Source organism: Phyllostomus discolor, chromosome 4, assembly GCF_004126475.2.
Source record: "Phyllostomus discolor isolate MPI-MPIP mPhyDis1 chromosome 4, mPhyDis1.pri.v3, whole genome shotgun sequence".
NCBI lineage: Eukaryota > Metazoa > Chordata > Mammalia > Chiroptera > Phyllostomidae > Phyllostomus > Phyllostomus discolor.
In genome coordinates this window covers 22,483,725-22,511,529 of record NC_040906.2, presented here as the reverse complement: position 1 = coordinate 22,511,529, position 27,805 = coordinate 22,483,725, and the positions used below count along the sequence as shown (strand labels likewise).

The following is a 27,805-nucleotide window of genomic DNA, read 5'->3' as shown; positions in this document are numbered from 1 at the left end:
AGGAAGAGACTACTATCCCCACTTTCATCTTGGACCTCAATAAACTCTCTTTAGCTCTTGAACCTGACCTGGGGCAATGCTCCTATTTTTGTTGAGGGTATTCTTCTGACTAAAGCCTCTGCTGAATTAGGCATAGGATATCTTCATTTGTAAAATTGAAGAGTTGGACTAGAATCTAAATCTAATTTTCTTAAATTGTCATTCAAGCATACTTTTCTGCCTTTTACCCCCATCCCAGCCCACCCCCCCTCTCCGTCCCCCCCCCCCCCCCCCCCCCCCCCCCGTTATCGTCCATGTGTCCTTTATACTTGTTCCTGAAAACCCTTTCCCTTTTCCCCTGAAAATTTCCTCCCTTCTCCCCTCTGGTAACTGTCAGCCTGTTCTCAATTTCAGTGTCTTTCGTTATGCTTTGCTTGTTTCTTTGTTGATTCAGTTCCTGTTAAAGGTGAGATCATATGGTATTTGTCTTTCACCTCCTGGCTTATTTCACTTAGCACAATGCTCTCCAGTTCCATCCATGCTGTTGCAAAGGGTAGGAGCTCCTTCTTTCTTTCTGCTGCATAGAATTCCATTGTGTAAATGTACCATAGTTTTTGATCCATTTAATTTTTTAAGGTTTTATTTATTTTTAGAGAGAGGGGAAGGGAGGAAGAAAGTGAGGGGGAGAAATATTGATGTGTGGTTGCTTCTCATGCGCACCCAACTGGGGACCTGGCCCTCAGCCTAGGCATGTGTCCTGACTGGGGATTGAGCCAGTGACCATTTGGTTCACTTCCTGGCACTCAGTCCACTGAGCCCCAGGGCTAGAATCTAATATTTTAGGGTTATAAACTGATAGCTTTCCAAATTTTGCCTTGGAGTTTTGATAAACTTGAATTTAAATATCAGTTGGTGGAGCTTGTGACTGGTTTGCTGCAGTCTCCACCATTCCTTATTGTCTTGTATCAGGTTGCTCTTGATTCTTTTACTTTAGCTGCTACAGGCTCAGAAACCTGGGACTGTTTGACCAGTCAAGTTCCTTTTCTGATCAAAAGACTGTAGTTCCACAATTTGCTAGCTCTATGACCGTAGGAAAATCACTTAATTTTCTAATATCTATGTTATAAGAGACACAGCTAAGATTGTTCGCCGTTGGCAGAGTGCTAGACGAGATAGCCTCTCGGGGCTCTTTAATCTTTATGTGAGATCTCTGATTCTGTTGGTTTCAGGACCAGGACTTGCTCTTCCTTTTTCAGTGGACAGTGTTGTTAGTACTCTCACATGTACTCCGAACTGGCTAAACGCAAGGGGCTTCACGATTAATTGTTCGTTGCCTGTTCATGGGAGCATAACTGTTATGGTTGTAAGAGCATCATCGCATTTTTTTCAGCTAATCATGGAGAATTGCTTTATATTGTGATACTCAAAAAAACTTGGTCACTCTAGTACTCATACAGTTTTATTCTAGCATCAACACTAATACTGAAGGCCATTACTATTTATAGAAAGATAAAGTTTTCTAATAGGTGCTGTTTAGATAATTATTTCTGTAATTAAATTAGGAAAGCTCTTTGTCAGTGTGGATTTGGATACCGACCTTTCATTTTTTGTAATCTTTTTTTTTTACCCCACCACACCAAAACAAACCATATCTAAAACAAATCAAACAAACTAAGTGAGTTAGAGAAAGATGCAGGGTGGATATTTTTCATCTTGCTTTGCAATAGATGATTAGGTTAATGAGTTTAATAGGCAAGTTCATTGTCTTTGTTAAGCCACCTCCATTTCATCCTTAGTAGATTTTGTAACCACTGGAGCCAGGAATAGGTGGGAACTTTAGTAGTAATCTTGCTCTAAAATAAATAATGTATTATACCTTTGGTGGGCACAACCCATTCTGGTCACAAAGCTGGAATTCGGAATTTTATTATTGATAGAACTGGCTTCCGCAGTGCTGTTTTAAGAAATAAGCGATCCCTTCCAGTCTGGAGCTGTAGAAGTGGGGAGGCAGCAGGAAGGGAGGCATTGGAATTCCAGCAGTTCTGTGGCAGCTTTAATCTGATTGAACGTGGAGAAGGGAGGTGTGGGTGAGTTGCCATCCGGGATGTTCTGAGGCCTGTCAGACTCTGTGTGGACTGGGCCGTTTCCTCTCTGGTCAGCTGCTCCACGAGACTTCGGGCACGTGGTCTGCAGACTAGACTGAACGGCGCGGCCCTGTTGATGTTTAACCGTGGAGACTAAGCGGGGCTAACTCACTGGGATTGCTTTTCCTTTTGCTACATTTCAGGGAGGCGTTTTTTATGGCTTGGGACCCAAGGGCCCAATAAATCACTAACGAATTTTGGGTCATTTAAGCAATCCTCCCACCCCAGGTCTCAAAACCGTCGGTGTCCTAGGCAGTGCTTCTCTCATGTAGCCCTTACTGGCTTGTGAAATAGTGTTTTATATGGCAATATAAAAACAGTTTGTTGAAAGAAATGCTTTCAGGACCTCTTATCTTTATAAAGACTAGCTTTAACTCTCAGTCCACATCACCGGCTGTGAGAATGTAACTATGTAAACAGTAAGAGGCACTGTGTATCTCATACATACCTCGTCTTGCGTAGATACTGAAGACTATTAACGAGTTTTTTTTTAAATTTTATTTTTTGGTAAATCTGACTCAGAAACAAGAAGGAAAGCAGAACCTACCTTTGGAGGTCATGACCCTCGTACAGCCGTTCAGCTTCGAAGCCTCAGCACTGTATTAAAACGCCTCAAGGAGATCATGGAAGGGAAAAGCCAGGTACAGTTGAAGGACTTTAGAAGATTACTTATTAAGCCCTTCCAGGGGGTTCATGCCATACTCACTGAAATGGCACAGTGTCCTGGAGAGAAAGTTCAGTTGGTATTTCCTCCTCCCATGAACACTGTAGTTTTACACATAGGTACTTAATTTTAATTGATCACTTTTTTCTCCCTTATAATTATGTGTATTTTTTGTGTCTATTTAAGAAGTGTTTATCTAGCTGAAGGTCAGTAAATATTCTTCCATGTTTTTTTCAAAAAACTTTATTGTATAAAATTTAGGGGTCAAGCTTCTTTTTTTTTTTTTTCATCATGGCCATCCATCCAGTTGGACTCAGCACCTTTTCTTTTTAAAGATTGCATTTTAAACCTTGTCATACACAAGTCCATTTGTATGTGTGAGGGTGTGCTAGGGCCCTGTTACCTGCTCCATAGCTCCCCTTTTTTTCTGTCCTTGAACTAATACTCTTTCTAAAATTATTGAGGCTTCAGAATAAGTCTCAGTGGCTGGTAATGTAAGTCCTTCAGTTTTGTTCTTCAAGATTGTCTTGGGCTTTTTGACTCTTTCCATTCCCATGTGAATCCTAGAATTAGCTTGTCACTTTCTGCGAAAGCGGTGTAAGATTTTGATTAGCATCGTATTTGCCATTGCATCATCTTCATCAGTGTTTTCAGGAAGCCTTCACATATTTGTGCTGTTACAGGACAGCGACCTGAAGCAGTACTGGATGCCAGACAGCCAGTGCAAGGAGTGCTACGACTGCAGCGAGAAATTCACGACCTTCAGGCGCAGACACCATTGCCGCCTGTGTGGGCAGATTTTCTGCAGTCGTTGCTGTAATCAAGAAATCCCGGGAAAATTTATGGGCTATACAGGTAAATGCATCTTATCGACAGTTTTACAATGTTTAAAAATCGTAACCATATAATAGTTAATGATACAGACTGATGTTAAGCCTGTTTTCATTTTGGGCTTCATGAGTGTGCCATGGAGGACACAGAGGTAAGGGAGACACAGCTTTGCTTTTGAGGGCTTTATAGTCGAAGAACAAAGTAGATGGGGATGTCTATAAATAAGTAAAGCAACAGTGTATCACAGATGCTATTAAAAACCCATGGGTATTACATTTATTGTACAATACGGTTAGAGTAGGTTATGAGTTTATATTAATTGTGAGAGTTTTCATTTTACAAAATATAGGTCTTCCTTGAATATAAGACACTGTGCTCTAGCAAATTGCATCTTATATTCTTACATTAGCAATATGTAAATTTTAATTATTTGTTGAAGCAGGAAAACTAAACAAGTTTGTGGATGTATATAGTGATTTGCTGGTGGAAGGTGGGCAGAAGGTACCCAAATGAAAACAGTCTTAAAATCTCTCTCGTTATTTTTATTATCATGCAGATTTTCCTAAACTGCTACAGAGTTTCAGAAATGAATTATCTTTCATCCAGATTATGGCTACAGTCTTTGAACAGATTTTTTTTAACCATTAGTTTTTTTCTTACCTTCATCATTTTCTATACTCTAGATGATATTCTTAATTAAATTAAGGTAAATACTAATTTGATCATGTGAGGCTATTCTGCCAAAAACCCTTTCAGAGTTCCTATTACCTTTAGGATAAAATCCTATCTTCTTAATATGGTTTGTGTGTTAGTTTCCTAGGGCTGCCATAACCACACAGTACAGACTAAGCAAAATATTAATTTTGCTTGAAATACATGCAAAATTTAATAAAACTGAGTACTATTTAATAGTGGTCTTAAAATTAAAAAATTAATTATACATAAATTATACTTGGTAGTAAATATGGTGAAAACATTTCTTACAGTTGACTATAAGAAATCTTTTTGTAAGGTTGGTTTGTTAAATAATGAGCTACGTGTAAAGCTTAATTATCTTTCTTTTTTGGTGCACTGAAATATTACAGAATCATACAAATGTTATAGAAAGGATAGAAATGAAAACTTATATTTGGGTAGGACTTCATCCTACCTCCTACAATAAAATTACATTTAAAAGTATTAAATAACCTAGTTGTTTGTCCTCCTGAGAATATTTCATTTCCACCCTAACTTTCACTATGAAAATTTTCTTACAAGTTCCCCCCCACATTTCATATTATTAGTAAGCCCATTTTCTTCTTTTGTTTTTCAGACGCCCCCTTGTGGAGGCCTCTTCTCAGGGCTTCACGATGGGGACCCAAATAACAATTTTCCCCCTTTTTGCCTAGGGAAAACACGTTGTTTCCATTATGTTGATTTATTTACTCCATTTAAATGTTGTCTTCTTGAAACTTGTGCCCCTTATTTCACTTTTCAAACCTTGAAAAATACTGTTTTTAATCAGAGTTTTTTATCTAGTGTTACTGAGTGATATTTTCTTAATCCATTCTGAATAGTTGGGGTGATTTTGTATACTTGGGTGAATTTTGCATAATGATGGTTTTTAAAATGTATTACTGACCTAACAAAATTATTTCACTTAAAAACATTTTTTTGGTAGTCCTTACTTGAAGACATTTCCCTTTTATTAGATTAACTATTAATTCAAAGGTTTAATACATCTGTTAAGTAATATAATCTTGTCTTCTACTCAATTTCTTTTTTTTTTTCCTTTTCCAGGGGACCTCCGAGCTTGCACGTACTGTAGAAAAATAGCCTTAAGTTATGCCCATTCCACAGACAGTAATTCCATTGGGGAAGACTTGAATGCTCTTTCAGATTCTGCTTCCTCTGTGTCTATACTTGATCCGAGTGAACCCCGAACACCTGTTGGGAGTAGAAAAGCCAGTCGCAACATATTTCTAGAGGATGATTTTGCCTGGCAAAGGTACTGTCACTTAAATGCAATTTTGTATTTGAGAAATACTGCTAGTCTGGTGCCCTATGCGTGCTTTTAGTTAAACATTTACCTTCTTTGGATTACTTCCTGCAAATTCCCTATTTTCTTCTTTTTCTTTGGCTTGCCTCCAGAAGGATCACAGCGGATGTTTTTGGACAATGATTATATTGACTAATTAAAATGTAAGCTCTACAAGAGGGGAGACTTTGTATTTTACTCACTCACTTTCTGTCTCTGCCACCAACAACAGTGTTTGACCTATACTATTTTCTTGATGATATTTGTTGAATAGGCAACAGAAGTTATGGAGATTAACCATTTCTAATATAGCCTTCTTAGAGAATGAGAATGCTGTTAAGATTTATATTCATAATATTTGCAATGAAATTAGATTTTTATTCTTTTTAGGGAACAATTCATGTTTTTACAGATGTCTAAATATGCTACACTCCCTGGTAGGGGAGAGTGTTACCAACTTTCCCTTGGACGTTTCCTGGAATATTAAAATGCAAGATTCGTCAGTTTCTGATTGTTTTCTTTAGTTACATTGTTTTTTATGCATAATACCAATCTGGCCATGTTAAAGAGCTTGAAGTTTTAACTAACATCTTTCTGTTTAGTTATCATATTGATTACCCCTTAAGGGAGTGAGGTATTAGTATGTAAACAGTGAATTTAAACAGAAGTCAAGGTGAATTATAGCTACATTCCACATACATGAATCTCAGGGACATAAAATAGAGTAGAAGAGAAAGTCACATTTATAACCAGTGACTCTTCTATTTACATAACGTTCAAAAATATACAGAATGAACACACTGTCTAGGGATGCAAACATAGTACACTTAAAGAAAATGAAGAGACCAATGATAGAAAATTCCCAACGGTACTTTCCTGGATGCCAGTGGGGTTGGGGAACACACACGCTTCACCGGCAGTGGTAGCGCTCTTTTTAAAGTGCTCGCCGGTGCATTGGTGTTTGTGGCACCATGATTCTCTGTATGTTATCCGTATTTTATAAACTTTAAAGACCAATTCTACAAGTAAAACAAAGCATAGGGATTCTTATTTTTTTCCTTCAGTTATAATGCCTTTTAGCTATTCCTGCCTCTGTTGTGTGAGCCCAGAATTGACCATGTGATTTAATAAAACAAAGTAAGTTTGAAAGCTTCTTGAGAGACGTAGCATGGATGTCAAAGGTGGCGTAATTTTAGGTTTTGGGCTAATTGGTTGATGTTCACTCTTCGTTAGTCATCATATGTCTCCGGAAGGCACTACTGTCTTCTCTTGACAGAGGTAGATGCTGAGGTGCAGAGAGATTAAGCAAGGTGTGCAAGGTCACGCAGCTGGTAAGAGGTAGGCCCCGTACTTGGACCTGGGTCTCCCTGACTCTGCAGTGCTGCTCTCGTGGTTTGTGGCGCCTGAGAATAAAATATTTGCGCTTAGGATTTTCCACCCCCCAATCATTTTAATATTGTGTTGTTCATGTAAGAAGGGTCTCTAAGCACCCATTCAACCAATTTATGATATTAATGGCATTTCATATACTTGATGATAAACTACTATCAGTCCTTTGACATTTGATATACTTAAGATAAAAACCATACTGTTTTCACCTTAATTAAAGGAAGAAAACGAAAATGACCCATAATCTCATAATTACAAGGGAAAACAGCCTGCTTTTAAATGTTAAAGCAATTCAGTGAAATTGAATTTGTGTGTTACTGTCTCAAATCATCTCAAGTTTTCCCTTTTTCCTTTATAGTTTGATTCATTCAGACTCCTCAAATACTGCTCTTTCAACAAGACTGGTATCTGTTCAAGAGGATGCTGGGAAATCTCCTGCTCGAAATAGGTAAACTGCTAAATGAAAACACTGTATTCTGTATCTGATTTTTTTTTTCTGGTAATGAGAAGGACCCATAAAATGGGTGGAATTGGTTGTTACACAGTCCCTTAGCTTTCATTTTGCTGGTCAGTTCTCGCTTGTACTGAGTGGCTTTTTTCCACTCTTCTCCACTGGTTTTAGATTTTGGAATCTAGCTTAGCAGATGAACCTAACTTTAATCACCTATTAAAAACAAACAAAAACCCTTCCTGTGTGTTTTACCTCTAGTTACATATATTCTCAATTATTTCTTTTCTTGTTAGCCAAAGTCCTCGAAACTGTTGCCTATAATCATTCTACACCTGCACACCTTCTTCTTTTTTGACTTATCTTACTAATGTGCACGTCTTCCCCTGAAAATGCTTTCCTTTTAGAGATTTAAGTGGTGAGTTAACTCATCATAAACCTGGAGAACTAGATACCTAAATCACCATGGTTTAACATACCTAAATCACCATGGTTTAACATACTTTCAACAAGTATTATTAAGTACCTACAAATTATGTACTTGGGATATAGCAGCCAGTCAAACAGACAGAAATTGAAAACACCAAAAAAGCATAAGGAATAGGGGTGGAGAGTAGAATATTAAATGCTGTAGTTAGTGCAGACCTCCCTGGGAAAGTGACATTTGAGCAAAGACCTGAGAGTGTGAGGGAACAGCCTTGTGGCTGTTTTGTAGGAACAGGGAGTAGCGAATTGCTGAGAGGGAACATTCTGGCAAGGACAAGCGAGAGGTCTTGTGTACCCGGAGTCGAGCATTCCTACAGTTAATTGTAAGGGCTTTGTCGGTCACCCTGGGTGAGGTGGGAAGCTCCTGGAGAGTTTGAGCTTTCAAAAGTTTCTTTAAAAAAGTTATTTTGAAAATAATTCAAACTTGCAATAATTTGGAAGAATAATAAATTTTCCTATATTTTTCATTAAGGTCCACTAAGTTACATTTTGCCCCTTTACTTTGTTACTTCCTATATTGTATACATGCTGCTTTTTTTGAACTATTTGAAAGTTACAGACATAGCATCTTTTACTTTTTAAAAAATAAAGTAACAAGCTTTATTGTGTAGAGGAGTTTTAGGTTCACAGCAAAATTGAGTGGAATGTGCAGAGAGGTCCCACATGATTCCTTCCCCTCTCTGCAAGCGACCTCCCCCGTGGTCAGCATCCTGCGCCAGAGTGGTACGTGTGTCGCAGATGAGGGACTTGGCTGACACGTCATTGTCACCAGAGGTCATAGTGCACACACAGTGGGGTTCTACCGTGGTCTGGTGCATTCTGTGGGTTTGGAGAATGTTTCATGACTCTCATCCGCTATTGTAGTACAGTACAGACTAGTTTCACTGTCCTACAAATCCTGTGTGCCCTGAACATTCCTCTCTCCCGTCTCCTAACCATGGCAACCACTGGTCTTTTTACTGTCCCCATAGTTTTGCCTTTTCCCAAACGTCATACAGTTGGAATCATATGGTTCGTGTGTATTCAGATTGGTTTCTCTTACTTAGTAATATGCATTTACATTTCTTTCATGTGTTTTCATAGCTTGATAGCTCATTTCTTTTCAGTGATGATTAATATTCCATCGTCTGGATGTACCTCAGTTCATTTATCTACTTACCTACTGAATGATATCTTGATTGTTTCCAGGTTTTGGAACTTACAAATAAGGCTGCTTTAAACATCTGTGTGCAGGTTTTCATGTGGTCCTGTACTCAGTTCATTTGGGTCAGTACCAAGGAGTGTGGTTGCTGGATCATGTGTTAAAGAGTATGATTAGTTTTATGTGAAATGGCCAAACTGTCTCCCAGAGTGTCTGTACCACTTGCATTCGTGCCGGCATTGAGAGTTCCCGCTGTTCTCCATCCTTGCCGGCACTCGGTGCTGTCAGTGTCCTGGACTGTGGTCAGTCCTCTAGGAGGTGTGCGGTGATACTCCAGTGTTTTCACTTCCAATTTCCTAGTTATATATGACGCTGGACTTCTTTAAAAATATGCTTTCTTGCCATCTGTATATCATCTTTGGTAAGGTGTCCACCCAGGTCTTTTTAAAAATTAAGTGGTTTGTTTTCATGTTGTTGAGTTTTAGGAGTTTTTAAAACTTGGAGAAGTTTTAAATTATGCCCATTTAAATTGGCAGATTTTGGAGAAGTCCTTTGTCAGATGTGTCTTTGCAGAGGTTTTCTCCCAGTCTGTGTGGCTTATCTTCTAATTCTCTTGATGTCTTTTTGCAGAGCACAGGTTTTCAGTTTTAATCAAGTCCAGCTTATCAGTTTTTTCTTTCTTGGATCATGCTTTCGTGTTGTATCTAAAATATCATTGCCATATCGAAGGTCATCTAGATTTCCCCCTATGTTATCTTCTGGGGGTTTTATAATTTTATGTATTGTATTTAGGTTTGTGATCCATTTTGATTTAATTTTTGTGAAGGGTTCAAGATCTGTCTAGAATCTTTTTTTTTTTTTTTTTGGCATGTGGATGTCTCATTGTTCCAGCACCATTTGTTGAAAAGACTCTTTCTTTTCTCCGTTGTATTGCCTCTGCCCCTTTGTCAAAATTAAGTTGACTGTATTTATGGGGGTCTGTTTCTGGGCTGTCCATTCTGTTCCATGGGCCTGTTTGTATGTGCTTTCCCCGGTACCACACTGTCCTGGTGACTGTAGCTGTATCGTAATTCTTAAAGCTGGGTTGTGTCAGTCCTGCAACTTAGTTCTATTCAGTATTGTGTTGACTATTCTGGGCCTTCTGTCTTTCCATATAAACTTTATAAACAGTTTTTCAGTATTCACAAAATTTGGTTGCTGGGACTTAGATTGGGATTACATTGAATCTACGGATCAAGTTGGGTAGAACTGACATCTTGGTAATATTGAGTCTTCCTACCCATAAACATGGAACGTCTCCCATTTACTTAGTTTTTGATTTCTTTCATCAGAGTTTAGTAGTTTTCCTTATATAGATCCTGAACATATTTTGCCTAATTACTTCATTTTGGGAGGGTACTAATGTAAGTGGCAATGTGTTTTTAATTTCAAATTTCACTAGTATATTGCTGGTATATAGGAAAGTGATTGATTTTTGTAAATTAGCCTTGTATCCTGCAACTTGACATAATTGCATATTAGTTTTAGGAACTTTTGTTGATTCTTTAGGATTTCTACATAGACAGTCTTGTGATGTATGAACAAAGTCCAGTTTTAATTCTTCTTTTCTAATCTGTTTTCCTTCTATTTTCTTCTCTTGTCCTACTGCTTAGCTACTACTTCCAATACTGAGTTTGAAAAGCAGTGGTGAGAGGGACACCATTGCTTTGTTTCTGGTCTGGTGGGCACGCTTTGAGTTCATCACCATTAGGTGTTATGTTAGCTGTAGGTCTTTTATAGATGTTCTTACCAAGTTGACGAATTTGCCCTTTATTCCTAGTTTGCTGAGAGTTTTTATAATGAATGGCTATTGAATTTTGTCAAATGCTTTTTTCTACATCTGTTGATGTGATCACATAGTTTTTCTTTAGCCTGGTGGTGTGGTGGATTATACTGATACTGATTGATTTTCAAAAGTTGAACCAGTCTTTCATACTTGGGTTAAATCTCTCTTGGTTACGGTGTATAATTCTTTTTATACATTGTTCAATCAGATTGCTAAGATTTTATTGAGGATTTTTGCATCTATGTTTATGAGAGACATTGATCTACAGTTTTCTTTTCTTGTAATATCTTTGCCTGGTTTCAGTGTTCAAGTAGTGATGAGATCATAGAATGGGTTAGGGAGCATTCCCTCTGCTTTCTTTCTGAAGGAGATTATAGAAAATTGGTATAGTTTCATCCTTAAATGTTTGTTCGACTTCATTGGTGGACTCTTCTGGCTTGGTGATGAGCCCCACCAAAGAAATTTGTTATTTATACCACAGTGTTTGTGATCTCTAGCATTTCTTTTTGATTTTTTCTGAGAATTTTTTATCTCTCTTCTTACGTTATTTGTTGCTTGCATGTTGTCTGTTTCCATTAAAGCTCTTAGCACATAAATCATAATTTTAAAAAATTCTTGGTGTGAGAATGCCAACATTCTTGCCATCACTGATTCTGGTTCTAAGGCTTGATCAATCTCTTTAAACTGTGTATGTTGCCTTTTAGTATTTGTTATAATTTTTTGTTGTTGAAAGAATGGCATGATTTACTGGGTTAAAGGAACTGCGGTACATAGGCCTTCAGTAATGTGGTGGTAAGGTCTGGAGGGAAGGGAATTGTTGCCTTGTGATTAGGTCTCAGTCTTTTAGTGAGCCCGTGCCTGTGAACTTGAGTGCTTCTCTGTTAATACCCCACCAGTTGGGCAGCATGGCTGCAGCTGCTCTTTATCTCTCATGGTACTGGGTTTTGTGAAGAGGGTGGCCCCTCAGTTTGGGTTTGTCTAATGCTTCCTCATGATTAGATTTAGGCCATGCATTTTCGGACAGCAGTTCTGTGTAAGTGATACAGACTGTTATGTCAGACAGGATGTGGTGACACAAGTTCATCCCACCGTTAATATGGACTCGATCTCTTGGTGAAGGTGGTGTCCTGGGTTTCTCCACTGCAAAGTTATAATTTTTTTCCTTGTAATTAATAATGTGTGGAGGAGATACTTGGATATTCTCTAAATACCCTGTTCCTTATCAATCTCCTGCTCAACAGGTTCAGTATCCAGTTATGATTTCTATTAGGATGGTCACTTCCTCACTTAATCGCCACTTCTTTTACATTTATGGGTTGACATTCTACTCTGAAAAAGCTTTCCCTTACAGAGGAGGTTTAAGTGGGGAGTTTGGGAGGATTACATGGTCTGCAATGTATTTGCAGAGGAGCACTCTGGCTGCCCCGTTGAATAGATTGCAGGACAGAAGAGCAGAAGCAGAGAGACCACTTAGAAAGCTGGTGCAATAGTCCAGGCGAGAGAACTGACTCAGGTGTGAGGGGGAGAAGTGGGGGGTGGGTGGTCAGATTCGAGATATATTTTGATTGCAGTGCTAACAGGATTTGCTAAACTACTGCAGGTAAAAGAGGACTCAGGTTTTTGGCCCAAGTGGTTGGAAGGCTGGAATTCCCATTAATTGAGATGGGGCAGACTTGCACAAACAGTTTGGTTTTAGACACGTTGAATTTTAGATACCTTCTAGACATCTAAGTGAGATGTCAACTAGATGTGCGAATCTAGAGTTCAGGAGAGGCGTACAAGCTGGATGTATAAACTTGGGTGTTGTTTTCACATGGATGGTATTTAGAGCTATGAGCCAGGATGGAGGTCATGAAAAGAGTGAGTGTGGAAAGCGAGGAAATAAAGACTAAGGAGCAAGATTGGGGAAATAAAGAGGAACCAGAAAAGGAGCCTTCGAAGGAGATGAGGCGAGAGGAACACCCGGAAAGTGTGTTGTCTTGGTAGCCAAGTAAAGACAGTTTTCAAGGAGGGGAAATGGTCCTGATGATAACGTCAGGTGAGGTGAGTGCAGTCTGACCATTGATGCAGCAGTAATGCTGCTGACCTCGGTAGGCAGTTCTGTGAGTCCTTCAAGGTTCAGCAGAGAATGGAAGGAGAATTGATACAGTGCAGGAGGGAAATGCAGAGGGATGTGGAGACGAGACAGGTCTTTAAAAGATGGGACAAAAACAGTATTCCTGTTGGCATGTGCATAAATGTAGAGTTTGCTGTGTTAATAATTTACAATATGTTTTCATGTGTTTTGAATAATGTTAAGATTGATGTAAGTCTTTAGGAAAGATACAGTTGAGTCAGTAAGTACTATTTATATGTAAAATCTTAGCCAGCATTCTTACTACTGGGCTACTTACTAGAATATATTACAACAAAATTGACTAATTTTTTTTATTCTTGTTGCCACTGTATCAGAATATGAGTAGGGATGGTTAGAATGTTAGAGAAGCAGAATGCATGGGTAATTAATACACACATTGGAAAAGAGATTTTAATTAGTTGAAAAAGACATAGTGGCACCTTGTCACTAAAAAAAAAAAAATGCCCTGAAATGAATAACTAACTACTTTAAAAATCTTGTTTATATACTTTTGTTTGATATCTGTGGTTTCTCTTTAACCATTAAGAATGACTTTTTGCTAAACCTTTTATAAACCTGTGAGTAATTTTAAAAATTATTATAGAAGTATCTTTATCTTCATGCTGGCGAGCCCATAGTTTTTTTGAGTGAGACCTGGTTTTGAATGGCAGCCCCTTTATTAGCTGAGTTCTTAAATTACTTAATCTCTGATTCTTGATTTCTTTACGTGTAGAATGGATCCAGTAGTATCTACTGCATAGGATTAAATGAGGGAAGAAACGTATATCGCTCTACTGGATGAATATATATATATATATAGTGTTGGCTACATCATAGGTGCCTCTGCCGTTTATTCTTTATATAAAGCTGAAACTGGGCTTCCTTTTTTTTCTAGGTAGAAGCTAACTAAATCTCTAGGTAAAATTTTTTTATAAATAAAAGCTTGCTCAGTGCTTTTGGTTTTCTACCTACAAGTCATTTATTTGGTAACTTTGCCAAGAAGCAAAATTAAGGATATTATGTAAGTACTCATACCACAAGAGAGGAAACAAATTTTCACTAATGTTTTTATTGATCGCATTCAAAATATAATAATAATTGAGGACAATTTTTAAATTTAGATTTAATGAGAAGGAAGGAATTCTTACTGGGGGGATAACATTTTGCTTCGTTGTGGTTCAAAGCTAGTGTTTCCTGTCATCAGAGCATTAGATGTGTTGAACTCAGAAGAACATTCTTACTCATTGGTCGTGCAGAAGCTCTTTGGCCCGTGGGCCGTGCTTCCCTGTCCCTGATTGGCAAGGTTATTTCTGCTTCTAGACTGTGATTCTTTATATTTGCCAATTAAATACAAGTACTAATTCTCTGCATTTTAACAAGAAGAGTTTATATCTATTTCCTTCGAAATATTGCCGCTATATGAACTACGTCTGTAATTGTTTTTCTATAATCTTGCCGTAATGACTTTCTTTTAGAGTTATTTTGAAATAATTTTAGAGTAACACAGAAGTTGGAAGCGGAGTCCAGAGAGTAACTGGGTGCTCTTCTCCCCAGCGGTAATGTCATACACGACCATCTTAAGTATTTTTAAATGCACCGAGACATTGGCAAACCGGCATTTATTTAAAAATGAATTTTCACTGTAATTGCATTTATTGATGACAGATTGACAACTTGTGTTTTCACTTCTTGTTTTTGTTTCCAGGTCAGCCAGCATTACCAACCTGTCACTGGACCGATCTGGGTCTCCCATGGTGCCGTCGTACGAGACGTCTGTCAGTCCCCAGGCCAGCCGGACGTACGTTAGGACAGAGACCACGGAGGACGAGCGCAAAATTCTTCTGGTACCGCTTCAGTCTCTCTGACCCATAGCTAGTTTTGATCATAGAGACACTTTTTCTCTCTGATTTGTCTTTTTTTAGAGAAACATACAAATGAAGCAGCCAGTTAGCATATAAATTAAATAGGAGAAATAATTAGCTTAAGTTCTTACTGGGATCACCTGAGAAATTGGTCAGACGTTCTGTGTTCATATATTGGATTAATACTTTCTTGACCTTTCTCATCGGGCAGGATCAGAATTCAAATGCCTACACACGAGAGCTCAACCTAACTTCTAGTTAGGTCCCAGGTTGCTGTTAACTTTGCAACCTGTTTCTCGTACACAGGGCGTGGGATACTTTTCAGAAATTTAATACTGTATGTTTATATGAAATAATAATCAGTTTGTAGGGTTTATCTATTTGTAAAATACTGTGTTCAGTCCTAAGAGTAACTCAAAGAAACTGAAGGTATGACTTCTGTTCTCAAGCTTGTAATTCAGAAGGTAGACATGAAGGCAATGAGCAGGGCCTTAGTGGTAAAAGAAGTAATGCTTTAATTATAAAAAATAGAAAGATTATTAGTAGTGAGGGAGTCAGGAAATACTTTATTTTTTATTGTACTTTTTAAAAAGATTGTATTGATTTATTTTAGAAAGGGGAGGGGTGGAGAAAGAGGGAGAGAAACATCGATGTGTGAGAGAAACACAAATCAGTTGCCTCTCGCATGCCCCCAACTAGGGACCTGGCCCACAACCCAGGCATGTTCCCTGACAGGGAATCGAACCTGTGACCTTTCTGGTTTGTGGGACAATGCCCAAATCAATGAGCTCTACCAGTCAGGTCCAGGAAAGACTTTAAATTGAATGGCTTGGACTGGACCTTAGAGGATGGAATAGATTTGGCTAGGCAGTGGGGAAAGCAAACCTTATTAAAAGGTGTGAGGAAAGGAATAGAGGTGAGAAGAAGCATGACATTATTCATGGACTGAAGTGGGATTTACTAATTGGGAGAGGTTGGGAGAGAGATTAAATTGGAGTCTGTTGGTAAGGAGAATGGAGAGTTATTTGGGGCTACCTGGTGGAAAGTGGTGAATTCAGTCTTTACAAGTTCAGATTTGGGCCTATAGGCAGTGAGCGATGTTCAGAGGTTTTTTTGAGAAGGGAGTAATTAATTGAGGGCTTTCTTTAGGAAAATTAACCTGGCTGTTGGGGGTAGGTGAGAATGGTGAGAGTCTGGTGAAGGCTGCTAGAGTCATTTACTGTAGATTAGTGTTATTGACTGTTCAGTCCCTCTCTCCTGCCTCATTTCTAAAGAGGAATATGAAATTTCCTACTTAGGTAACCAAGAGACTGATAATAATGTGCCATTGACTAAAAAAAGTTATTTAGGAGAGTTGGTTTTGGGTGGGGTTGGGGGGGAGTGGCAGGTAGTGGGTTTTCAAAAAGAAAAAATTACGTTTGGAATTAGATAAGCTGAGTTTAAGCCATTCCCCATGTAGGTATCATTTCTATTGTGTAAGTCAGCTATATAAAGACATATGAATTGAGTTTCCTCTCATTAATCTAAAAATTACAAGAAAGAATCTGAAAACATGTGCAGCATCCTACTCAGGAGTAATCATTTGCTTATAATGTGACTTCAGGACAGTGCTCAGTTAAAGGACCTGTGGAAAAAAATCTGCCATCACAGCAGTGGAATGGAGTTTCAGGATCACCGCTACTGGCTGAGGACACATCCCAACTGCATTGTAGGGAAGGAATTAGTCAACTGGTTGATCCGAAATGGACACATTGCTACAAGGTAATGGGATCTTAAGAAAGACGTTTTAATATTATTTATTAATTTTCTTTTAAGGAGGACACATTATTGTAGATATAAGGGGAGCAATGTTCTTTGTGAGTAGGGTTTGCTTTTCACATTTGGTGTGAGGGGTGCAGATTGTCAACCCTCCTTTCGTCTGGGCTTTAACCGATACAGATGCAAGGAACCGGTGAGGGTCACAGGTTGCCTAATTTATTAAAAGTGTAAGTGTGCAGTAATTCCCAAAACACAGAGCTCTTTAGTTAAGCAGGATTGGGAAGTAACTGGACCCTAAGACCACAGTGGCTTCTCTGGCTACCGTTTGCTAGTCTGGACATGGCAGTCTGTCTTGAGAACTGGGTCCATGAGCCACGCCCGGAGTGCCTTAGAGAGATTTGTTAAAACCTCACAAACCACGTGCAAAAAGGAGAAAGACAGGTCCTGTTGCCATTCCAGGTAAAGTGTCCCCCTACCCTTTCTACTCAATTGGATTGGCTGCTTTTCCTCTCCTGGGAAGAAACAAGTATGTAGGGAGAGAGACAAACAGCGTTGAGCCATGAAGCTCTGGGTTTCCGTTTTGGTTTACTCTCTTTTTAGCTTTATGCTTTCCGTGAAGTTATTCAGTCTTACTGAGGCTTGGACCTCTCTGTGCTAATAGGAGGAAAATACAGTTTTGTGAAGAAGCCATCATGGGGATGAAATAATGTAGCTGAAGTGCTCGATACATTGTGAAATGCGTATGAATGCAATGTGTTAATGTGTCTATATAGGTATACAGTACATATCAATCTATATTTATATCTATAATATTTGGTACTGTCTTCTCATCAAGACTACAAGCAAAAAAGCAAAGACTAGAAGCTCCTTGAGGGCAGGAGTCATGCTAGTCTCAACATCTTTTTTTAACTTATAAGTGCAGGGCCGTGCATGCATTGAGTACTTCAGAAATGCTGGAATTAAATTTTGTTTTGTTAGGACTGCCTTACCAGTAGGTTCTCTTACACTGTAACACCTGGAAAAAATGTTTTAAATTAGCTTTAAGTCTCTTTTGTTTTAATCCTTCACCTGTCCAAGGACAATTTGAAATTCCTACTCTGATGGGGATGGAAAAAAATTCAGTTTGTGTCTGTCTTGTCTTTTTGTTTTGTCCTCACCCTAGGACATGCTTATTTGGTTTTAGAGAGAGGGGAAGGGAGGGAGAGAGAGAGAGGGACAGAAACATCGATGTGAGAGACAAACATCGATCAGTTGTCTCCTGCATGTGCCCTGACTAGGAATTGAACTCATGACCCTTCAGTCTAGGGGATGACGCTCCAACCAACTGAGCCACACCAGCCAGGGCTGTGTCTCACCATGTACCTATAAAATTATTCTGACTGATGTACGTGCAAAGTTTTTCTGAGTGACTTTTAAAAGTTTTCATTTGTGTTGATCTTGATGCAGGGCACAGGCTATTGCGATCGGACAGGCGATGGTCGACGGGCGTTGGCTGGATTGTGTCAGCCACCATGATCAGCTGTTCAGGGACGAGTACGCCCTGTACAGACCGCTGCAGGTATTTCGGAGTCACCGCCAGTGAGAACACTGCTAGCTTGCTGTGCAGTCTTTCAGCATCAGCAGGAATAAAAAGTAGTTGAATTACCCAAAGATACATTTCTCTTAACATATTTTTTCCTTGCTGTTTGTGGAAAGTGAAAATGTTATTTTTACTGAGAGGTGGTGATAAAAAAAATGACAATTTATTGGAATCAAACAGTATTCAGTTGGCGTGGCTTTTCTTGAGCCCGGCCTTGTGGCATTGCAGTTGCTTGTCATTTGTCTTCAGTGGTTTTCAGTTCTACCATGTCTGTGTTTGTAGGGCTAAGAGGGAGTTTACATAGCGAAATGTTTGAAAAAAATTAATGTTACCATTGCGATTGGCATTGACTCATTAGCAATATTAAATTGTAAAGCATTGGTAAAACGATGAATGTTCTTATTTTAACTTTAATTAGGGAAGTGGGAATTTTTAAAAGATGCAGTTTTTAAAAAATGTATTTGCACTTTTGGTTTCTGTTACTTTGATATATGTACTATTTAGTAACACCTTTATGAACTAAAACTGGAAAATCATTGGTTACAAAAGACAAATGACTCAAAAGAATGGTGTGATATTATTTGTTAAAATTAAAAAGTTGTTTTCCAGGATGTGTTCCATCATCAGCCCAGGATTAGAATAAACTCTAAAATGCTTTCACTCTCAGGAACAACAGATGAAATGCAACACTATAAAATCTTTTTATTGTGTTTTGTTTATAACATGCAGCCTATACCTACTGATTAATGAAAATGATAATTTTAAGAGTGGATTGTCAGCATGCTGTTGGTTTATAACTCAGTTGCTATTAATTTGCTTATTCTCATGTAAACTTATTCATTGCTCAGCTTTGTAGAAATACTGGGCAAGAATGTATCAGTAGTAGGACAGCCTTAATGTTGTCGCCATTGCTTCAAGGTGACTTGCTTAGATCCTCTGTCGGTCCTTTCAGAGCACGGAGTTTTCCGAGACCCCTTCTCCAGACAGTGACTCAGTGAACTCGGTGGAAGGACACTCGGAGCCATCCTGGTTTAAAGACATAAAGTTTGATGACAGCGACACAGAGCAGATAGCTGAAGAAGGTGACGATAATTTGACTAGTGAGTTTAACTTTCTCAAGTTTTAGTTTTTATGAATCATTCCTGTATCTGTATGTCAAAATGAGTGTTTTGTTTGCTTAGTTGAAACAATCCTACTTTAAGATTTATGGCTTCAACTAAATGTAAACATCTGATAGCAGTCCTTGTCCCAGATACAGTATTTTCTTAAGAAGACTATGTGTTAGGCTACTGGCGTTTTTTAGATTTTGCCATAGTCTCTAGTTTGCAGCAGCTTAAAAATAACTCTGAGCTAATAAAATCACAGCAGACAACTTTCTCACCTCTTTGCTATGATGTCGGACTTTTCTGCAGAACCTCCAATATATTTTTTCATTTAAAAAATTCATTTCTTGTTTAACTTGATCCATTTTATTAAGTCTACATGGAAGTAAATGAAAATACTGTATCCATTTTGGTATTGCACATTGGGCTTGTATATTAAAAAAACCATTTTTCTCCTTTCCTCCAATACCCTGATGAAACCCATTTTTTACTCCCCTCCTCTCCCTATATTTCTTTCCCCTCCCCAACACTAAAAGATTCTGCCAGTCCTAGCAAGCGCACATCAGTCAGCAGTTTCCAGTCCACAGTGGACAGTGACTCAGCCGCTTCTATCAGCCTGAACGTGGAGCTGGACAACGTGAACTTCCATATCAAGAAGCCCTCCAAGTACCCACATGTGCCCCCTCACCCTGCTGACCAAAAAGGTAGGAGGTAGTCACCGTCTGGAATCCCAATGCAGGCTGGAGAGCTGGGCCATAGGCTCTCACGCCAGCTGGTCCCTCTGACTTCCTCTGTCCTATATGGCTGAGGTCATGTAGTGTGGGTGTTGTTCCACCCTGTTCCATTTTCTTCACACCCCCTTCCCACACCTTTTTTGGTTGGTTCCTTTTATTTCTTGTTTTCTCCCTCCGTGCCACCACGCCCAGTTTAAAGGAACTACATCTGACTGCTCTTCCCTTAATGTGCAACTTCCAAGGTGGTATATCTTTGCATTTATAACATGGATGTTCTGCTCTATTCATTTCTTCATTTAACATTTTAAAGCCTGTTTGCTTATGCTGTTACCCAGTAGCTTATTGCCCTAAACGTTTTCAGATGTTTGAACTAGATTATGGGAAAGACATTCACATATTCTAAAACATCTTTCTACTGTAACTTAAAATGCTTTTTATGTGTATGCTGTATTTGTTACAAAGTTTTCTTCTCTACAAAATGAATTCATTCTTTATTTTTAGCTGTCTATTTGAGACTTTATTGTAATGATTCAAAAATAATAATGGTCATATTCAAAAGAAATTGGGTATAAAAAGAAAAATAAGATAAACCATTACTAAAATCTAACATAGCAGTACATAAGAAATGAAATGCTTTTAAAAGTGGGTGAAAAGGTTTACGCTTTGGATGTAATTAAAAACTAATTTAAAGTTTAATCCTAAAATGGCATTATAATGAAGTAAATACATAAGTAAACAAACAACTGTGGGATGTCATTATGTTATGGTAACTGAAAAGTCATTATTATAAAGATGAAGCAGTTTATTCCATGGTTTTTCCTGGAGTGTGAACTTTTAACATTTAGCTCTTTAAAGCTGACTTGTCTGTGCAGATTAGAAATGCTTTCCTAATTCTTTGCTACTCCCTGTTTTGAACCTAAAAATATGGTCATAAAAGAGAAGCTTTTGAACTTAAACAACTATGCTAAAATAATTGGAAACATTCACATGTCCACAACACATTTCTTATAATTGTCCATATTGGCCATTATCATCAAGATGTGGTAAAATGGCATTTGAGTTATAGTAGTGAATATCTTACTAAACAGAAATTTAGAGAGGGTGTGAGAAAAGATGAGACTCAAATAACATTGACCATGGGTAAGATACTCATCTTTATGGGAGTCCTCAGAACAGGAGTTGGAAAAATGGCGGAGAACATTTGGGTGAGTATGAAAGGACAGTGAAGCAGATGTGACGCCTGCGTGGTGGTGAACTGTAGACTCTGGTCATGCGGAGGATGTTGGACTAGGCCTTTGTAACACGAATTACAGATGTGGGTCAGAGGTGGGGTCTGTCATGGTGGAGAGTATCTGTTCTCAGGACACATCTGTTGGCAATTTCATTTTGCTGAAAGTAGAGCGCAAAATACATTTTTGACTTGCTGATGATTTCACTTCATGGAAAGTTAAGAAAGTCTTGAGACTTCCGGCCAAGATGGAGGCATAGGTAAATGCACTTTGCCTCCATGCACAACCAAAAGAAGGACAACAACAAATTTAAAAACAATAACAACCAGAACTGACAGAAAATGGAACTGTATGGAACTCCGACAACCAAGGAGTTAAAAAATACTCATCTAGACAGGTAAGAAGTTGGACCCAAGGAGGAATGCTCCAAGATACATCATAATTACATTACCCAAGATGAAAGATAAGGAGAGAATCTTAAAAGCAGCAAGAGAAAAGTAGAGAGTTAACCTACAAAGGCGTTTCCATTAGACTACCAGCTGATATCTCAAAAGAGACCTTACAGACAAGAAGGGGCTGGAAAGAAGTATTCGAAGTCATAAAAGGCAAGGACCGACATCCACGATTACTCTGTCCAGCAAAGCTATCATTTAGAATGGAAGGACAGATAAAGTGCTTCCCAGATAAGGTCAAGTTAAAGGAGTTCATATCACCAAGCCCTTATGAAATGAAATGTTAAAGGGACTTATCTAAGAAAAAGAAAGGGATCAAAATTATGAATAGTAAAATGACAACAAACTCACAACTACCAATAACTGAACTTAAAAAAAAAAACCCATAAAAACAAACTAAGCAAACAACTAGAATAGGAATGGAATCACAGAAATGGAGATCACATGGAGGGTTATCAGCAGGGAGGGGGGAGGGGGAGGAAGGGGTAGAGGTGCAGGGAATAAGAAGCATAACTGATAGGTACAAAGTAGATAGGGGGCGGTTAATAGTGTAGGAAATGGAGAAGCCAAAGAACTTACATGTATGACCCATGGACTTGAACTAAGACGGGGGATGCTGGTGGGAGGGGGGTGCTGGGCGGAGGGAGATAAAGGGGAGAAAAAAATGGGACAACTGTAATAGCATAATCAATAAAATATACAAAAAAAAGAAAGTTAAGGTCTTGAAAATCATGAAGAAAGTGATGTCATCATAGAAGTCATCATTGCAAAAGAGAGATTGCTGAGGACAGACAGACATTTGCTTTGGGAAACCGGACTTCCTAGTGTTGGGAGAGGACCTGAGCAGGAGACTCCAACAATGGTATTTTTATACTACAACCTCAGATTGTGTCTCTGGGGAAAATTAAAGGGGAAGCACCTGCAGTTGCAAATACTGTTGTCTTGGATGCTAATTACACATTGGATGGTTTCCATAGCTTTGTGGACAAAGGACAATTTTTCACTTGCAACTTGTTAAAGAGGTAGTTATAGGCAGTGGTCATATTTTCTTGTTACAAGCACAAGCTCTGGTCTACAAGCCTCTATATAAAAAACACATAAAAAGCTTAGTGTCTTTGGCAAATGTCAGAACCACTATCACATATCACTTTGTAGTTAGTTTGATGGTTGTACCAAATACTGATAAAGTAGTTAATAATTTGATGTCAGGAAGAAGGGGATGCTTCTCAGTAGTGCTGTGGGGCTTTTTTGTCTGTATTCAGTGCTGAATAACTTTTTCAGTCAGCATTTTGAATGTTTTTCAGAACTAAAATTTATTAAAATATAGAAAGAATGTCTAGCATGTTGTGTAGCAAGATTGGAATTTAAAGATCTTAAGCAGTAGACTGAGACTAACAAGATAAAATTTAACACAAACATAAAATAATATAATTAGGCTTCTAAACTTTACTATTAATACTCTGAAGAACACCATTCTTTATAGTACATGGGATGTTGCCTTTAAATACCTGAAGAGTAGCTGAAAGAAATTATATTTCTACTGTATATGGCTGAAGGAAAATCCAAGTTCAGTATTTAGGAGCAGTGAGCCTTTGCTGCCGCACCCCAGGAGTGTGCAGGTGGAGTCTGAATGTCTGCCTTTTAGGGTTACCGAGGATTGGAGGTTACATTGGCTGAGAGGTTGGGTAGACTCGGTGACTTCTAAGTTTGCTTTAACTCTGAATCTGAAATGAAAAATCAAGATCTAAAATGTTAACAGAATTGCAGGGGATGTAAGGAAACTTTTAGCCTACTCATTAGGAGTATAGTAGAGGTGGTTCCAGTATCAGAGAAGGTAATTATTAGATCGACCTCTTGGGTTATTTGCCACCTTAAGAGTCTATAATTTTTAAGAACTTGATAAACCCCTTAATAAACATTTCTGCCTGTCACGGTTCTTTTGTTAGTTTCTAGCATACTGACGTGAATTGTTCTTTTTTCTCATTCTTTTTTTTTTGTGAAGTTGATATTCAGTAATTTATTTTTTCCAGTGTTGTAGTTAAGATAAACACTGATTACCAGAAAGTAAAGATCCTCAGAGAGATCTAGTAGTGAAGTGAAAGATTAATAGACTTCTGCCTCTTTTTTCATTCCTCTTAAAATGCAAATGGGTGGGTGTTTTTAACCTTTTCGTTGAAATTACTTAAATCTTTTCTTCAGGATGGTCCTCTGTCTTCTAAGGCTGAGGACATTCAGATTTATAAAATTGGTCGAAATATCTGCACTTTAAAAACCTGCTGTTTTTAATCTTGTGTAAGCAAACCCCTCATTTTCAGAAACTTGTAAAGCTGAGACAGCGTGATCTTTGGTGTGATTAATTTTTCACTATTGGTCTCGGAGAGTTATGCAAGTAAAATGTATTTTATCCTGTGTTGCAAGCAGAATTCATTCTTGGGAAGTTAGTGAGTAGGACATGGAGAGGAAAGTGAAAACTGTGGCTTCCCAAAGCCTGTAGCTCTAACTCCCCGTTTATAGGAAAACATGGGGAACAGGAGCAAGTTAAACGGCACCCCGAGGAAACAGCTGATCAAATCCAGCAGGTGGGATGTTGCACAGGACATTTGGTCTGGATTCTTTTAAAATTCAGTATCTCGAAAAAGAAAAAAGGTAGGGTAGGGTCTGCTTGCTTTATTTATTATTTTTTAAGATTTTATTTATTCATTTTTAGACAAAGGAGAAGAGAAGGAGAAAGAGAGGGAGAGAAACATCACTGTGTGGTTGCCTCTCAAGTGCCCTGGACTGGGGACCTGGCCTGCAACCCAGGCATATGCCCTGACTAGGAATCAAACTGGCAACTGCTTGGTTCACAGCTCACGCTCAATCCACTGAACTACACCAGTCAGGGCGGGGGTCTGCTTTAGATGAAAAGAATTTGATAAGAGTGTACTGTATGAGCCTTATTGGGTCTAGGTTTGAGGGGGAAAATTATTAAAGCATTTTAGGGACAGTTAGATAAATTTGAATATGGGCTGATTGATGATATTAAGCCATAGACAATAATCTTGAATGTATACATGGAATTGTGGCTGTAGAGAAGAATGAATGCCCTTATTTTTTAAGAGCTGCATGTTGAAGTATTTAGTGGTAAAGTGTATGATACATGTAATTTCAAATGGTCAGAAAAAAAGAGCATACGTAAATGCAGAGAAAAATCAGATTTTGGCAAGTTAACAATTACTGAATCTAGATGGAAGGAATACAGGATTTTCTATGTGTTTGAAATTTTTTCATAATGGGAAAAATCATCACTTATGGAATTTTCATATAAATATATACATATACATATATGTGTGTGTATGTATAAGCTTTAGTACAAAGAGTAAAGCTTATAAAACCAGTAAATACATTATTGGAATGAACAGGGCTGGCGTTATTCATTTCTGTGGGGAGGTGTAGGAGTAATGTCCCTTTTTTCTTGTCTGCGTACTGCATTTTATTGTATTTGGCATGGCACTCTTGAATTCTCTAAATAATGTTTCAGCTTTCTTGTTCGAAGGACAAGTGTACTGGCTTATAAGCATTGACTTTTAAAGTCTATTTGTTCGTAAATGAAATCTACTTGGAAAGAATTTTGTGGAGAACCTATACCTTAAAGCAGTGATTTTCACCTGGTGTGTTGCAAGAGCTTTTAAAACATGTAATTCCTGACTATTTAGTCTGGGGCACTGATCTTTTTTTCCCTTGGATTGCCCAATAATGACAGCAGCCAACACAGCAGTAGCCGCCTGGTATGAAGGAATCATAATTATGCCTACTTTTTGGTCAGATCAGAAAGAAGTGTATCTTTTGGTGTGCTGCAGAATTTTAGTAATTAGTTTATGAGTGTCATGAGATGAAATGCCTCCTTAAAGGACTTCAAGTGCATTGTGGTTCAATTTGCATGGTCGAAAGAACCCCGCTTGAGCTATGCTTGGTTGCAGACCTAGAGAAAAGTTCATGGGGAAGTAGAGAGTAAGTTTCACTTGTAAGAAAAACATTTAATACTCTAAAAATTCTAAAAGAGCACATTCATAGTGTGCTCAGCAGTTACTGCAACTAACCATTTGGCAGTGTTTGTTTAGAATTTTTGTAAAACTGAAATTCTGAAAAACAAAAAAAAAGCCTGATAAATTGTATCTTTATTTCCTGCCAGTGTTACTTTTGTATTAATTTATTTTACGGTGTATATTATGAAATGAAAAATCAGCATGTATTGTTTTATTAGATGGCTTCTCTATCTGTGAACTACCTTGTACATAGACAAAGTTATTATTTGTTAAATAACACAGTTACACATCAGAAAACTTAGGCAACTTCATAGGCTTGTCATGCAAATTACTGAAGATGTCAGTTTCCTTAATCTGGTTCAGTTTTGATAAGGGGAAAATCTGTCAAAAGATTATATCTAAAATTACTGTTTCAAGGTTCTGGTGAGTTACTAATTCAAGTCTGTTTATAAAATGTGTGAAACAATTTTAAAGCCACATTTTAGCCTAAAGCTTTCTTGAACTGGCCGGGCAGTGGTGGGTTTAGTATGAGTAATACTTTGCGTGTGGGTGTGACTTCTATATAATTGTGTTGGTGTGTTACAGTCATAAGTCTCTCCTTTCCTTCCTTCTCTCTCCTGTCTCCTGATATGCAGAGTATCTGATTTCCGACAATGGAGGACAACAGCTCTCAATAAGTGATGCTTTCATCAAAGGTAATTTTATCAAAAGCTGTACACACAACAGTGGCTCCTTTGTTCATGAGGATGTGCTTAGACCTAGCAAATTGGCTAGCACAGAGTAGGTACTGAAAATATGTTTGATTATTTTAGTATCATCAGTTTTTAGTATGTGTAGTATAACTTTGAGAATGTTGACAATCAACAATATATTTAGACTAAATTCTTAGACTTGGTTTGAGAGGAGGTTTCTCTGATCTGAAAAATAGTTGTTTAAAAGGCTTTTAAATAGAGCTTGAATTGTAGTCTTCTAAAGGGATAAATAATTTATGCTTTCCTATAGCATGAATATAACATTAAGTTTTGATCCACATATCACTGGTTGTTGAACTGGTCAGAAAGCCCACGGGCAGATTTCATCCCGTTGAGGATGCTGCTTGCCCCGTGAGGTTGGAAAGGGAAGTGGGCAGAAGGGGATAAAGAACTAACTCTGCTGATCAACTTTTTGGGGACAAAAGGAAGTGTAGAAGAACACAACCTTTCCTTACATCTTCCTTACTTAGCTTACTGTGGAGGAAAGACACCCTTACTTAGTTGGTCCAAAACACTTCACAGCGTAGGCCTGAGGTAGTGGGAGGGTTTCAGGTAAGAGAAAGTAGGGCAAGCTAATACCAGGGAGGAACATTGCCGCTGACCTTACAACTTGGCAGCGTTTCTCAAATTCACCTCTGAGCATCTGGGTCCACTAGAAGCTGGTAGGCCAGACATTTCCATGATTGAAACATGCCATCCTTACATTTTACGTGTCATGGACACGTGCTCTACTGTGTAGTCTGTGGGCCTGTTCGGGGGAAAGCTTTTGTGTTTGGTTTGTTTGAAGAAGGCAAGAATCAGAAATTTTGTAAGCATTTCCCACCTTTTCTGATTTATTTAATTATATTTCAACATTTACCTAGTGAGCATATTTTTTGTAAAGCATTTAATTACTACTTTAATTTTCTCTCTCTTGATCCATTTTTATTCTTTTTAAAAATTTAAGGATTGTATAACACTTTAGATAAATTGTTATTTATTCTGGTTTAATATTTCTTTGTAGTTAATTTTGGGGTCTGACTTATAAAAGATTTTCTGAAGAGAAAGCTTTTGTCACAATATTGGAAAAGAAGCACTATTTGTTTGGGATTGTCTGGATAGACTTTCTACACTAGGGGTGTCAAACTCATTTTCGCGGAGGGCCACCTCAGCCTTGCGATTGCCTTCAAAGGGCTGAAATAACTTTAGGAGTGTATGAGTTTAACTATTCCTTAACTGTTAAGGAGTTTAAATTACATTCAGCCCTTTGAAGGCAACCTCGGGGCTGAGGT

General features: G+C 38.2%; 1 protein-coding gene across 3 annotated transcripts in view; it reads left to right on the top strand.

Moving 5' to 3' along the window:
- PIKFYVE (phosphoinositide kinase, FYVE-type zinc finger containing) overlaps positions 1 to 27,805 on the top strand; it is a 74,990-nt gene that overhangs the window by 6,164 nt on the left and 41,021 nt on the right. For all 3 annotated transcript variants that reach the window (XM_036022958.1, XM_028509782.2, XM_036022959.1), the window contains 10 exons: positions 2,646 to 2,764; positions 3,471 to 3,642; positions 5,398 to 5,605; positions 7,383 to 7,472; positions 14,746 to 14,884; positions 16,506 to 16,663; positions 18,107 to 18,218; positions 19,192 to 19,339; positions 19,879 to 20,046; positions 26,418 to 26,477. In XM_036022958.1, the coding sequence (XP_035878851.1) occupies positions 2,646 to 2,764; positions 3,471 to 3,642; positions 5,398 to 5,605; positions 7,383 to 7,472; positions 14,746 to 14,884; positions 16,506 to 16,663; positions 18,107 to 18,218; positions 19,192 to 19,339; positions 19,879 to 20,046; positions 26,418 to 26,477 (1,374 nt within the window). The remainder of the gene's footprint in view (positions 1 to 2,645; positions 2,765 to 3,470; positions 3,643 to 5,397; positions 5,606 to 7,382; positions 7,473 to 14,745; positions 14,885 to 16,505; positions 16,664 to 18,106; positions 18,219 to 19,191; positions 19,340 to 19,878; positions 20,047 to 26,417; positions 26,478 to 27,805) is intronic.